This window comes from Atractosteus spatula, chromosome 21 (genome assembly GCF_055471065.1).
Source record: "Atractosteus spatula isolate fAtrSpa1 chromosome 21, fAtrSpa1.hap1, whole genome shotgun sequence".
In the NCBI taxonomy this organism is placed as follows: domain Eukaryota; kingdom Metazoa; phylum Chordata; class Actinopteri; order Semionotiformes; family Lepisosteidae; genus Atractosteus; species Atractosteus spatula.
In genome coordinates this window covers 6,059,580-6,072,107 of record NC_142726.1, presented here as the reverse complement: position 1 = coordinate 6,072,107, position 12,528 = coordinate 6,059,580, and the positions used below count along the sequence as shown (strand labels likewise).

The 12,528-nt window shown below is 45.5% G+C and overlaps 1 protein-coding gene across 2 annotated transcripts; it reads right to left on the bottom strand.

Moving 5' to 3' along the window:
• Positions 1–1,333: 1,333 nt before the first annotated feature.
• On the bottom strand, positions 1,334–12,379 carry ldhd (lactate dehydrogenase D). 2 transcript variants are annotated; one of them, XM_088938799.1, is made up of 12 exons: positions 12,307–12,379; positions 11,065–11,233; positions 9,832–9,944; positions 8,796–8,937; positions 8,093–8,234; positions 7,057–7,216; positions 6,639–6,838; positions 5,927–6,055; positions 4,693–4,820; positions 3,997–4,087; positions 3,339–3,450; positions 1,334–2,433 (listed from the first exon to the last, which is right to left on the bottom strand). In XM_088938799.1, exons 2-12 carry the CDS (start codon positions 11,173–11,175, stop codon positions 2,268–2,270), a joined length of 1,494 nt encoding a protein of 497 aa, XP_088794925.1. In that variant the 5' UTR covers positions 11,176–11,233; positions 12,307–12,379; the 3' UTR covers positions 1,334–2,267. The 2 variants fall into 2 exon arrangements, with proteins under 2 accessions (XP_088794925.1, XP_088794923.1); XM_088938797.1 differs by lacking the exon at positions 12,307–12,379 and having other exon boundaries at positions 11,065–11,404.
• Positions 12,380–12,528: the final 149 nt, after the last annotated feature.

Genomic DNA, 12,528 nt, shown 5'->3' with positions numbered 1-12,528 from the left:
ATAAACTGGAACAAATCATACAGTGATCAAACATAGAAAGTGCAAAAAAACTCTTGGAAGAGATTCTATAGAAACCTACCCAATACGAATGCTCACCCCACAAACAATTGAATACCAGTTCTTTCATCTGCTTCTTGCCTGTTCTCAGGCCCCTTTGATGTTCTGTTCTTGTGTTATTCTGTGCTCTTATTTATAGCCATCCTGTAACAGAGGTTACTATATTAATGTAAAGAGTAATGAAAGTGAATGACTGCAGCGTGCCTAATAACCCTGTATTGGAGAAAGCAGTTAGAAAATGGATGGATGGTTGGAATTAAAGCTACAGATCATAACGGCCATGTTTACAGATGAAATGTCATTTTCTTTTCCAATGGCGCATGGCTGAATGTTGCACACTCAGATGGCTTTAGCAGGCATACAGAACTGTGAATTTGTTAGAAAAAAATGAGATTTTCCCATCATTTGGTTGGTTCAGTAAGCAAAAATAAAACGTTTATTTTTTATTTGGGATTTTACCAATGATGGCCGAAGTTCAAACCACAGTGAGACCAGTGAACTTTATCAAACTTTTTCTTATGATAAGGATCTGAGTTCAGCTGGAAAATGACGTTTCAATGGCTCTATGCTGTGTAAAGAGTGTGGAGCGTCACTGAAAACAGCAGACCCGATACAATTTGTGTGTCTGCCAACACCTGCATTTGCACTGAAGGAGTAAATCAGTAGGTGCTCTTACATAGCATGTTTAATCTTTTTAGCTCTAATTCACCACCTTGTGGTCAAATTTAAAATGTAAAAGATGCTACCATTTTATAAGCTTAAACGCCACTACATTAGACTCATGATTTCTAAAACAAACCTTTCTCAGACATGTTTATTGTGCTGACTGGGCTTAGTTACTGAAAATAATGAGCTATTTTTTTTAATAACACAATCAATAGGTTTAAGCCACAGATGTATATGTTGTTGAGGTGTTCACATATTTAATCATGGACAATGTCCTTAGTGGTCTGATTCATAATATTTCACCAGGGAAAACGAAATAGCCAGAGGGAAATATCAAAGTGATTTTTTCGGCAGTGGAAAAAGAAATAGCTGAGAAAAAGTGTTCTCTGTGAATCCAGAGAAATTCCAGCATTTCAGTATGAACATGATTGTGATCTGGTCATTCCTGAGAGGATAAAAGGAAACACAGGATTCCACCATGAAGATGATAATAATAATAATTAATTAGCAACCCCTCACAGAGCTCAAGAGCACCAGTAATGTCAAATTCATTGTCCATTCAAAAACAAAGAAAATATATTTTTATGTACAGTATGATAAACTATTATACTTTTAGCATGTTCACAATTCTTTTATTGATCAGAATAAAATACAACATTAGTTAAATCATGAACAGTCTGTTCAATCAAGCCTTCAGCACACATTCCTGAATACAGCTATTATGTTCAGGGACCTGATATTATACCAGGTGCAAATCAACATCCACTAGGTTTGCACACAAAAAGAGCCTATTTTTTCTCCAGTCAGGACTTCATTTTAAAAAATGGAAACAATTTAAATAAAAACAAATTTTACTGACAAAATTCGTTTGAAACTACACAATCATGGTGCTGCTTTGCTTTAAGTATTTAAAAGCGAATCTAAAAATAAAACTTGTTTGATTAGTATCAATGGAAAAACAATCATGTATCTTTAGCTCTCTTTCTGCTTAGTTAAACCTTCTTTCAAATGTAGAACAAAAACTGCGCATGTTACTTTACACAACTCTCAAAACTGTATTTATATTCTAAGGTTTCCAAATGCAATCCTTCCACTGAAAACAAACATGAGCCCTATGTACTGTATAATGAAGATCAACCTTTGCGGATTCCTTACCAGTGTTCCAGTAAAATCGCCAGCATCATCAGTTCTACAGCGAGTGGAAATGTATTTTAGCCCAAGCTGGTACGCATGCACAGAAGAGGACTGGCTGGAGCAATCAGGGCTCAGCACCTTGTTTCGAGCTGTAGTTGCAGTTTTGAAAACGGGGCCTTGAACCCGCAATCCTCTTGCTATGCAGCCCTAGGGGAGTCCTAGGGGCTTCTCTGCCAGAGTTGTGAGGGACTTTGGTCTTAAACTGTCCCATGTTTCCCTTCTGTGAGTGTACAACACCCCCCAGGGTGCACAGAACTGCATATTGTCCCAGAGCTGAGTTAGTGCTACACCAAACTAACGTAAATCGGGCTCTCTGGAGTGCAGCAGAGGTGTAGAGGTGCAGTGGCCAATTAGAGGACCTTTCCGGGGTTCATAAGGTTTTTGGGGTCCAGGGATGCTTTGAGCGCCTCCATCACCTCCATGGCCTGAGGCCCCACCTCCTCCCGCAGAAGAGCCCGCTTACCCAGCCCCACGCCGTGCTCTCCTGTACAGGTCCCGTCCAGGGCCAGAGCCCTCCTGCCAGAGAGGGAGGGAAGGTCAGAGCTCTTCCTGTATTTCCCCAGGTTCCCTTTTTAAAACCAGGCAGCAGCTGTAATACCCTGCAGCTCCCAGCTGGCAGCCCACTGAAGCTCAGCAGGCACAGGCCTGGCCAGTACCTGGAGCGGAGACCTCCTGGGAAAGAGTTGTCAGTTGAGCCAGTAGGTGCTCACCCTGCGGTGTTTGTGGGTCCTAATGCCCCAGTATAGTGACGGAGACTACAAGGCGCCTTCCTTTGGATGACACGTACTGTAAAACCGAGGTCCCAACTCTCTGTGATCTTTAGAAAACCCAAGATGTTTCTCCAAAAGAGTAGGGGTGTTACCTCAGTGTCCTGGCCAAATTTCCCCCTGGCCTTTACCCATCATGGCCTCCTAATAATCCCCATCTCTGAACTGGCTTCAGCACTCTGTTCTCCTCCCCACTGAGAGCTGGTATTTGGGAAGAGTACTGGGACATGCTGGCTGCTGTCACATCATCCAGGTGGGGCTGCACACTGGTGGTGGAGGGGATTACATGTAAAGGTGTACTGTACAGAAGTACAGTAGGTGGGTTACCGTTATGTTAAAGCTCCTCATTTTATCTTTGGATTTTGGATTCACTGGATTTGAGTAGAATGTCTAGAAAAGCACTATATTATCATTAAAGATTTATCAGAAGAAACGAAACCACAGGGTGTTGTGGCTTCTGTAGAGTATAATGGTTTTTGTTCTTCTGTTCATTACGAATTTGTGCGAGGCTTAGGGAAAACAGTCATGCAGAGTTAAAGGATTAATAAAACCCTGTCGTGGATTCACGGACACTGTGACCCCACTGTTCTGCTGTCTCGAGAGCCATTTGTGCAGCAAGAAACAGAAAGCAAAGGAAAGAGAGCAGTCCCTCACCGGGCCAGGCGGTTCGTGAACTCATGAACACGCTGGACCTCCGCCGGGTCATCTGGATCCAGGACCATGAGACAGTGGAAGTTTCCATCGCCAACGTGACCCGCAATGGGACCTGGGTATGACATCACACACTGAAGAGGTGAGACGCTGTGACCTCGCCACTCTCATATACTCAGATAACAGTTGCACTGGGAATGCCGGGGTGTTGTTGGAATTTAAGGGTGATAATGTCCTCTGGGTGTTGTGTAGACAGCTCTGAATATTGTTAACCCCTAGAAAACAAACGGGCACTGAAACAATAGTAGTCAGTTGCTAGTCTGTGTATGCACCTGTGATCCTGGGAGATAAACAGAACCTGTGGCAGGGAAAAAGAGTCCTAATATTCTTCATAATGGCTAGGTGGTGTAGTCATCTACAAGCAAAAATAATTCTTATTTTTAAGGGTCACCTATCAGTGACACTGACATTACCAGGACCAAGACACAAACGACACTCTTCGGGACAAAGATTCAATAATTAGGATCCGTTCAAAACTGGCTGCAGGCGAGATATCGTCACCTGACAGAGGGAAATGAAAAACACTGCAGAGATCTGCAAGGGGAGCCTTATTATCGTCACCACCCCTCCCACACACATGCCCCCCTCCCTCTCCACGTACCTGTGAGCTTGTTCTTGATGAGATCAGCCTTCGTCTCAACAATGATCTGGGGGAGTCGAGACAGGGGGACGCACACGTCCGTGGAGTAGGCCTGAAAGAAATATCCAGCATAATACGTCCTGTAATAACACAGGAGGACGGTTGCAAACAAGGAGACGCCATTCGTCATATCATGATTATTCGGGAACAGGCTGGGCCTTGCGGTCCTGTCGCTGCTCATAACCAAGACTCCCCTCAGTTGGCCACAGTCCTGGGCACCTGGGGGCGATGAGCCACTTCACCTTAGATTTCCGGCTCTGTTTCCAGTCTCACCTACAGAGCATTTTCTTTAGCCCCCCCCCGGAGAGGCAACTGGACATTGAGACACAAGGGGTGGTGCTTCCATTGGAGCTGCCGAGGGAAATCTCATCCCTGGCTGTGTTTGGAATTAAAAGCTAACTGAATTTTTGCAAGTGAAAGGGCGTATATCCAGCAGCGAACAGAAGTACAGTAGGTGGGTTACTGTTATGTTAAAGCTCCTCATTTTATCTTTGGATTTTGGATTCACTGGATTCTTTCATTGTTGCACAGATGTTCCGACCCGCCAGTTCCCCTCCTGCTTGCAGGCTCATGCAGTGGTGCTGCCCAGCACGGGGGGTATCGGGCTCAGGACGTCCAGACGGCGCTGATGCGTGTCGGGCTTGATGCCGTACCCACCTTGCAGCCAGGGCGCAGTGCCAGGGCAGCGTACCAGGCGTCGTGCCGCGCCTTCCAGAGCTTCCCGCGGGTCTCTGCGTCCCGAGCCCAGCTGAAGTCCGAGCCGCCGTTGGCTCCGGCCAGCTCTTCTGCAAAGCGCAGTGAAGCCCGTGAAGAGCGTCCCTGAAGAACCGCTCGGGTTTTGTGCGGGTCAGTTTGGGTTTGCAGGCACAATGATTAAAAACAATCCGATTTTGGCCAAACAGTATTAGTGGGCCTGAGTTACCCTTACACTGAGACCTGAACACCAGCTGCAGGAAAAGCCATATACTGAGAAAACAAACTACCTCAATTTTGACAAGTTCTGGGCGCTCTGCAGAACCCCAGATCTCGTGTGTGGGTGCATGGAGAGACAGCAAAAGAAAGCGAGCAATTACCGTGCTTCAAGAACAATCAGGATTAATTTTGCTATTCTGAGAAAAGAAGCCGATACAGAGCTCACTGTATATTGTAATACAGAACACAATACAGAAATAAGCCAATTAGCAACAAATGCATTTTTCTGCTTTAAATAGGTGTTCCTGTGTCATTTAACAGCAAGGTCCCCCAGAGCGTCTCAATTTTGCGGCTCTGCACCTCACGTCTTGTCTACTGTCTAATACAACTTGACAGCTTTTGAAACACCTGCAGGTTTTAATTCCTTTTTTCATATTGATGCTTAAGCATATTTTGGCCATATTTTTTACACTTGTAATCATCACTCCAGAACTGGAATTGCTTAGTGTTTCTCAGCTCTTCTTATGACTTCAACCCCCAGATCACACCAGAAGAGTAAAGACAGATCCAGGACTAACTCATGTGTCAGATCTACACGGCAGCTTACAGGAGAGTCAGCAAGCTAGCAGTGATGGATCTTGCTGATATCACTGCAAGCTCACTCATCCTCAGGAGGTCCCAGGTACTCCTGCTCCATGGAAATACAAGGGAATCCTGACTAATTCAAACCACATCACACTGTCTACTGTCACTCAGGGAATCCAAGCCATTTATGCTTAATGGCACAGCCAGACTCTAACTAGTGAGGTTTGGTCTACCTGCAATCCAGACTAACTCCTGCCTACTTCACAGCTTTATAAAAACTGAGTTGGATAAGATCCCTGGATCAAATGGCTGCTACATACTGTACTATAAACAGGCTCGATGGCCTCCTCTCGGTTCTGACCTTTCTTCTGAGAGGCAAACAAGCCGCACGCACCTGCCATGGAGACCTGCTCCTCCAGACTCCGCTCGCTGCCATGGAACTCCAGGAAGAGCGTGGGGGAGACCGGGTACGACAGGCGGCTGTACCGGTTACAGGCGTCAATCATGACGTCATCCAGGAACTCTGGAAGTCAAAGACAGAGCTGTGGAAACGGGGCAGGCCCAGAACAGCGACCACCCCCACAAAACCTCAGGTTCAATTCAATTCAAATTCCTTTATTCATTCCCAAGGGATGCAAATTAAGTCCGATTGGCTTGTCAAGCACTTCAAAATGAGCACATGACCAGCCTTTCCCTGTGCTGTTTTTTTTAAACTAAGACAGTGACTGAGCCTATTTTTCTAAGCCCCTTCTCAAAATAGTTTTTTTCCTCCCTCAAACACCTCTACCACCCTTCTCATGTAACAGGCAGGGATTTACTTTATTTGCCTGATGCCTTTATTCAAGGCAATTCACATTCAAGTAAGAGCACTGAATTCAAACAGTTCAACACAAATGCCACTGCATTAACCTAGAGCTACACATAACAGATTACACAATTAATACTGCACTGATCTCTCCCTATCCCATGAGCCTTCCCCTGCCTCTTCCCATGATCCCCCTGCCTCTTCCCATGATTCCCTTTTATCACTCTCCACCAGCTCTCTTACCCAGACACTTTCTCCCTCCCTCCTTTCCTCCCCTCCGTCTCTCACTCCCCCCCCTCACCGATCCTAGCGATGGGGATGCCGCACTGCAGGATCTGCACAGTGCTGTCCACCGCAGCCTGCACGGAGGGGAAGGAGCAGACAGCCGACACCACGGCCTCCGGGATGCCGTACAGCCGGAGGGTGGCCTTCGTCAGGATGCCCAGCGTCCCCTCGGAGCCAACGAACAGGTTAGTCAGGTTGTAGCCGGCCGACGTTTTCCTTTAAGTGGAGGAAGGGATGGAGAGTGAGTGAACATAATCAGGTTTTGGGAAAAGGAAATTCAATTAATCCGACCGCCTCCAACGCAGCTCTGTCCATCTTAGTTGAAAGAGCTACACCACTTGAAAAATGACCCCACAGATTAAGCCTGTACTGTGGCAGACATGTATCTCTCGCGATAAAGAGGCGATCACCTTTAGGCGCAGGCGAAAGGCTACCTTGGACGGCGTCCTCTGCCTGCCGTGTGGAAGACTGTTCCATCAGCAAGGACCACCTCCAGGTTGAGAACATTCTCCCTCATTGTCCCATAGCGCACCGCGTTGGTGCCAGAGGCGCTGGTGGCAGCCATCCCGCACAGCGAGGCGTCCGCTCCGGGGTCTGGGGGCAGACAAGGGTGTGGGAGCGCGGGCTTGTGGGAGAGATTCTACTGTCCATGCTGGTTGCCAAAGCACATTGCCAAGGAGCCTTCAGGAAATGGCGAAATGAGGCCAAACTACTAGTGAACAGAGGAGCAGGGAGAGCCAGTTGGTGTCCTCTATTTTCTATCTCTATTTAATTTTTTTGTCACCTTTTTATTTTGAAGCATCGCGTTCAGGCTTGGGCAGCACTGTGGCTTAAAAATGCTTTCCTGCAGCACTGGAGCCCTGAGTTCAGTTCATGAGTTCTCCCCTTGTTCATGTGACGCTCCCGTTTCCTCTCACAGTCCAAAGACATGTCGATAAGTTAATTGGCTCCTGGGAAAATTGGCCCTGGTGTGAGTGTACGTACTTTGTGTTGGACTGGCATCCCTGCCAGGGTGTATCTATTGTGCCTTGTGCCCTTTGCTGCCCTGCCTACTGGATAAAATGGTTAGAAAAAAGCATGGATGGGTTTTTAGGCTCGGAGGGGTACGATCTACCTTTGCCTGTAAGATCAGAGATTCTTTGTCATTCCAGAGCTCAAGGGCATCTACAATAAGCTGCCAACTTTTAACCAGGTGACACATCTGGAATTTAGCTTTGGCTATTTTGTCATTTTGATGGTGAGTGTATAATGTTTTTCACAATACTATGCAATTACAGACCTACATTCAATTAATAAATTGAAGGCTAAATATTTGGAACCAGGGATTTGTCCAGTTATTTAAATAATTAGACCATTTAATTCAGAAATGGCAGAAACGAAGAACTAGAAGACACTGCAGGCCACCAGGAATTCGGGTTCTGACCCCTGCCCCAGGTCACACAACAGCACGGTGAACTACGCTGTGCTTACCGACAGGAAACCAGAGGCCGCTGTCCCGCAGGTGGCTGTTGAGAGCCGTGCGAGTCACACCGGGCTCCACCGTCACATCGAAGTCCTCAGCGTGCAGGTCCAGGACCCGGTCCATCTTCCGCAGGTCGAAGCACACCCCGCCCTGCCGCGGCACACAGCAACACTGGCACACTGACCATTCACAGCTCATGGGTTTTACAACGCCCGCATCGTTTATTCCTTACAACACCAAAACAAACCTGAACTTCTCATCTCATGGACTTGGTCTTGGCCAGCAATCCCTTGAAAACTACTTCCTGGAAGAACTTGATCTCCCTTCTACTGTTCTCTTATCTCTCACACTTTTGTAGGTATATTCCCACTAGGCTGCAGATTTCATCTCACCGATATCGGGAACAAAAGCGTCCGAAACTTGCCTCTCCAAGTAATCTACTAATCTCCTGCAGAAACTACAGCATAGTTCCCCACAGACTTTTAAACACATTTTGTATTCCTGCAGTGCTGCCTTTAAAAACCCACTTGTATTGTGCTGAATGCAACATTTTAAGAGCCAAAGAGAAAAGAAGTTAAATGGTGGGTTGTGAGAGTTCAGTAAAACAACAGCGAGTTCTGCTGAAGAAACCCACGAGGGCCAAACTCCACGTCCTGGATTGGGAGCAGCCAGACGCGTGCCCCCCGGCTCCCCCCCGGGCGCTCTGATTACCTTGAGGGCTCCGACTCCTCCCTCCAGGCCGGTCCCGGTGCCGAAGGGGATGATGGGGAGGCGGTGGTGGTGACAGATCTGGGCAAGGGCGCTCACCTCTTCCACACTCCGAGGCCAGACCACCACGTCTGGGGGCCGGCAGCTGAGAAACACCAACACCGCAAAAATCCTGTCAATCCCGCATTTCCCCGCCATCACTTTGTCCTGGGTAGGGTCTCCCCTCCCGCAGAACTGAGCCGATCTTTGTTAGGAGATATTTTATATTTTTCTTAAATATACCATTTTCGATGTCTGCCTAAATCCTTAGATAATAAAGATTAATCCAGTGACGAATAAGATACTAATGACTATATAAGAAAGATGTAAAATAACATAAGCATTCGAAGAGCCAAGAGGTCTTATTAGCAAAGTATGAGTTCAGTCAAAGGCTCAGTCAGCAGCAATGAGAACCCAGTAGGCAGTTTCCCAGGATCTGTAGAAGTTTTGAATAAAGATAAGTATGGGGAAAGTCAGCCTTGGTACACAGGAATTGTACTTCATTGCACTGCTTTGATCAAGCCAGTATCTTCCTGGATGAATAACTTAATTGGTCAAAGTGCAAACTGGTCCAGAGCTTTAGCCTGCACTGGAATAGAAGAGCTCAGATAGCTTTGGCAGTTTACATGTCAGTGGATGAACTTCTTTTATTCGCTCGTGTATAAATTGGCCAGCCATGTTGTTGAACGAGATTCTCTGGGATCCTCTGAGATGAAGCTGGATGAAATCCTTGGATCAATAAATTAATGGCAACCAAATCAGCAGGACCTGATGGATGGCATCTTTCCCGTGTTCTTATCAACTTATCATGTGCCCTTAAAAGAGACATCAAAAGGGATTATGGAGAAGATGGCTTTGAGATGGCTTTACCATTACGGCTTATAAAGAATCTGGGTTCTGTGCGGTGACCTTCTCCTGAAACTGCCGTCTGTGCATCTGTCTGCCTGTCATTGATCCAGGAAGAGCACCTCTGAGCCCAACGCACACACGGCGGCCTGACCTGTGCACCGACTCGTCCCTGCCATGCTGCTCCCTGACTGCATCTCCTACAGAAACACCGTCGTTCCCCGTCACGGCACGGAAAGCACCCACTGCGCGGTCCAGCCCCCGGCTCTAGGGAAACGAGAAGGAAAAGAGAAGCTTATCCGGACTGTGCAGTATCCTGAGAGTGAGGCACTTTAATCCTTGAAGTCTGATCCTTTGCAGAAAAATTTAACAAAACAGCACAGGATTGGGAGACCCTGAGTAAGGGCACAAGGGATACACAGACAGCCAGGACTCACAGGACTGGCAAAGCCTCCAGACAACCAGCACAGCTCTGGTCCATGCTTGGATTTATATTACAGACACTGTGCTCCTGACATTAGCTGGCTTGAGCTAACTGTACAGTAAATGATTCATGAAAACTGTGAAGGAAAGAAATTTAGTGCACAAAGCCATTTTGACAATGACATTGCACACAAGAGGGAGCTATACTGGCTCAGTGTGACCAGTATTTGTGTTCATAATGGATTGCATGTGGTTACTAAATAGTATATGAGCTGTTCTCCCAGGTCCCATTTGTGATCTCATTGATCCACAATAAATAGTTTCCAGGATGCAGTTGTTTCAGTATCCCAGCTAACTTTTTAAGCACTCCTGTATGAACACTTTGGAGTGCACATGCTCTTGCCCCCCCCAGTAACACACAATAGATATATCCATGGCATAAATCTCAACTTCAGTCTTCAACTTTCCCTGCCTGTACAAGACCAGACTATCAGACATGGTGTTTGTGCTGGCTCTGGTGTGTGCCTGGTGCTAGCCGGCATGTTAAAAGCAATCCGGTTTTATGACAATTTAATCAACAGGTTAATAGTAAGCACCTGCCAATGAATTATTGTTATGTACTGTATATAAACAGACACTGCACATTTTTTCTTGCAAGGCTATTGATTTTTAAGACTTAATTATTGATCCTATTATGTATAATAATTTTAGCACTGGTGGGGCCAACTTTAAAGCTCTCTTGTGAACATACAGACGAAATCAACACCGCGCATCGACGTCGAATTGCACTGTTTTGAGGACAAGGGGGTCACCAAATATTGACGGGGCATATTTAAAATGAGAAGATAAACTTGGCGTTTTAAAGGTGTTTACAAGAACCGTGCATTGAGTTCCGACCTACGGGACCGACGCGGTGCTGTGGTGTATCCGTGAGAATATGGAGAGACGGAAAGACGGCGCTGACCTGCTCCCCGGCCGAGTAGCTCTTCCGGTCAGTGCGCAGCGGAGGAGCCCGGCGGTGCGCTGCCCACCTGCCCTGCAACCGGCGGAGCTGCACCAGGCAAGGGAAGGACATGGCGAGCGTGGCTCCGAAGTCTGCGGTTCAAATGCTCTTTCAGGAGATTCTCCTCCCTCTGCAAAAAAAAAAATAATTATTTTGCTTCCGGGTAAAGGCAGTAGTTCTGTACTACAGTACTGATACTAGTACTGATCTACACAGCTTCAAATTGCCGCACTGCGAGCCGACTGCCTTGAGCGCATAGCGTGTGCTACTGTACATACAGATACACCCCCTCGTTAGTACCGGCCTCAGACACAACCTGGCGTCTTTAATAACCCGTGAAATGTTCTTACTATGTACGGAAAATAAAACATATCTTATGAAATTCAATACCGATACAGAAAGCAGAGAGTAATAGACAATTAACTATAAATACAGTTGGGTCCATCGTGAAACTTTGATCAAGCAACAATCAGTATGAACTTTTCACATGTTTTTTTTATGTTTTTGCTCTTCATTTCGGCTTGATTTAAAAACCCCACAGAAAAAATAGATTAAAAATTCTCATCAATTTAAAAACGTTTACGATACGTTATAATTGTCTTTGCGCTAACAAAAATATTGGAATTTGTTTTTTTGACTCTTTAATTTCAAGCGGGTATGCATTTTTTTTATTTCGATGTGGTTTGTTTCTGTAATACTGTATTATTGTTATGGCAATGAGTTCAATAATGAATAGATTCTTGCGCGTGTAAATAAAATGCATATTATGGATCTTTCAGAATAGACTAAATCCAATAATAAGAAAATAAATCCCTAATATCCGTGGAAAGAATATATGATGTGTCGCACTTGCAAATCAGCTAGTGGAACGGGACCCTTTTCTTCAAATAAAATTACAATCACTTAATGCCAGGGTGTTTGGGGATTTATGTTATGATTACAATGCTACATAAGGCAATTAACATTTTAATTACATAAGGCAATTAACATTTCCAGTTACAATATACAGTGTATATTACTACAACTAGTGCTACTATAGTCCTACTGTTTCTAATATTAATAAACGGTTGCTATGCTCCCCCATTTCAGAACCAGTTCATATAAAAACAACGAAATTAAATAAAACGCACTCAGCTCCTTTATGAATTATTAATAGCTTCAGAACGTGGCATTTTATGATGAGCGATTCGATCTGGCCCTCACCTCATTCATTTGTTGTGGGCGTTTTCTGATCATTATTCGCAAAAATAATTAAAATGAAAGCCCAACGTTTAAAACAGATCATGGATAAAACGAACAATAATTTTAAAAAACATCTTCTTGATGAATTAACACTTATTCAGCTCAGTGTTAGCTCGAAACAGGTTGGTGTCATCATGTCATGTTAGTGACTGCAGGCTTCCAGTTGTGGTTTTTCTCCACGTG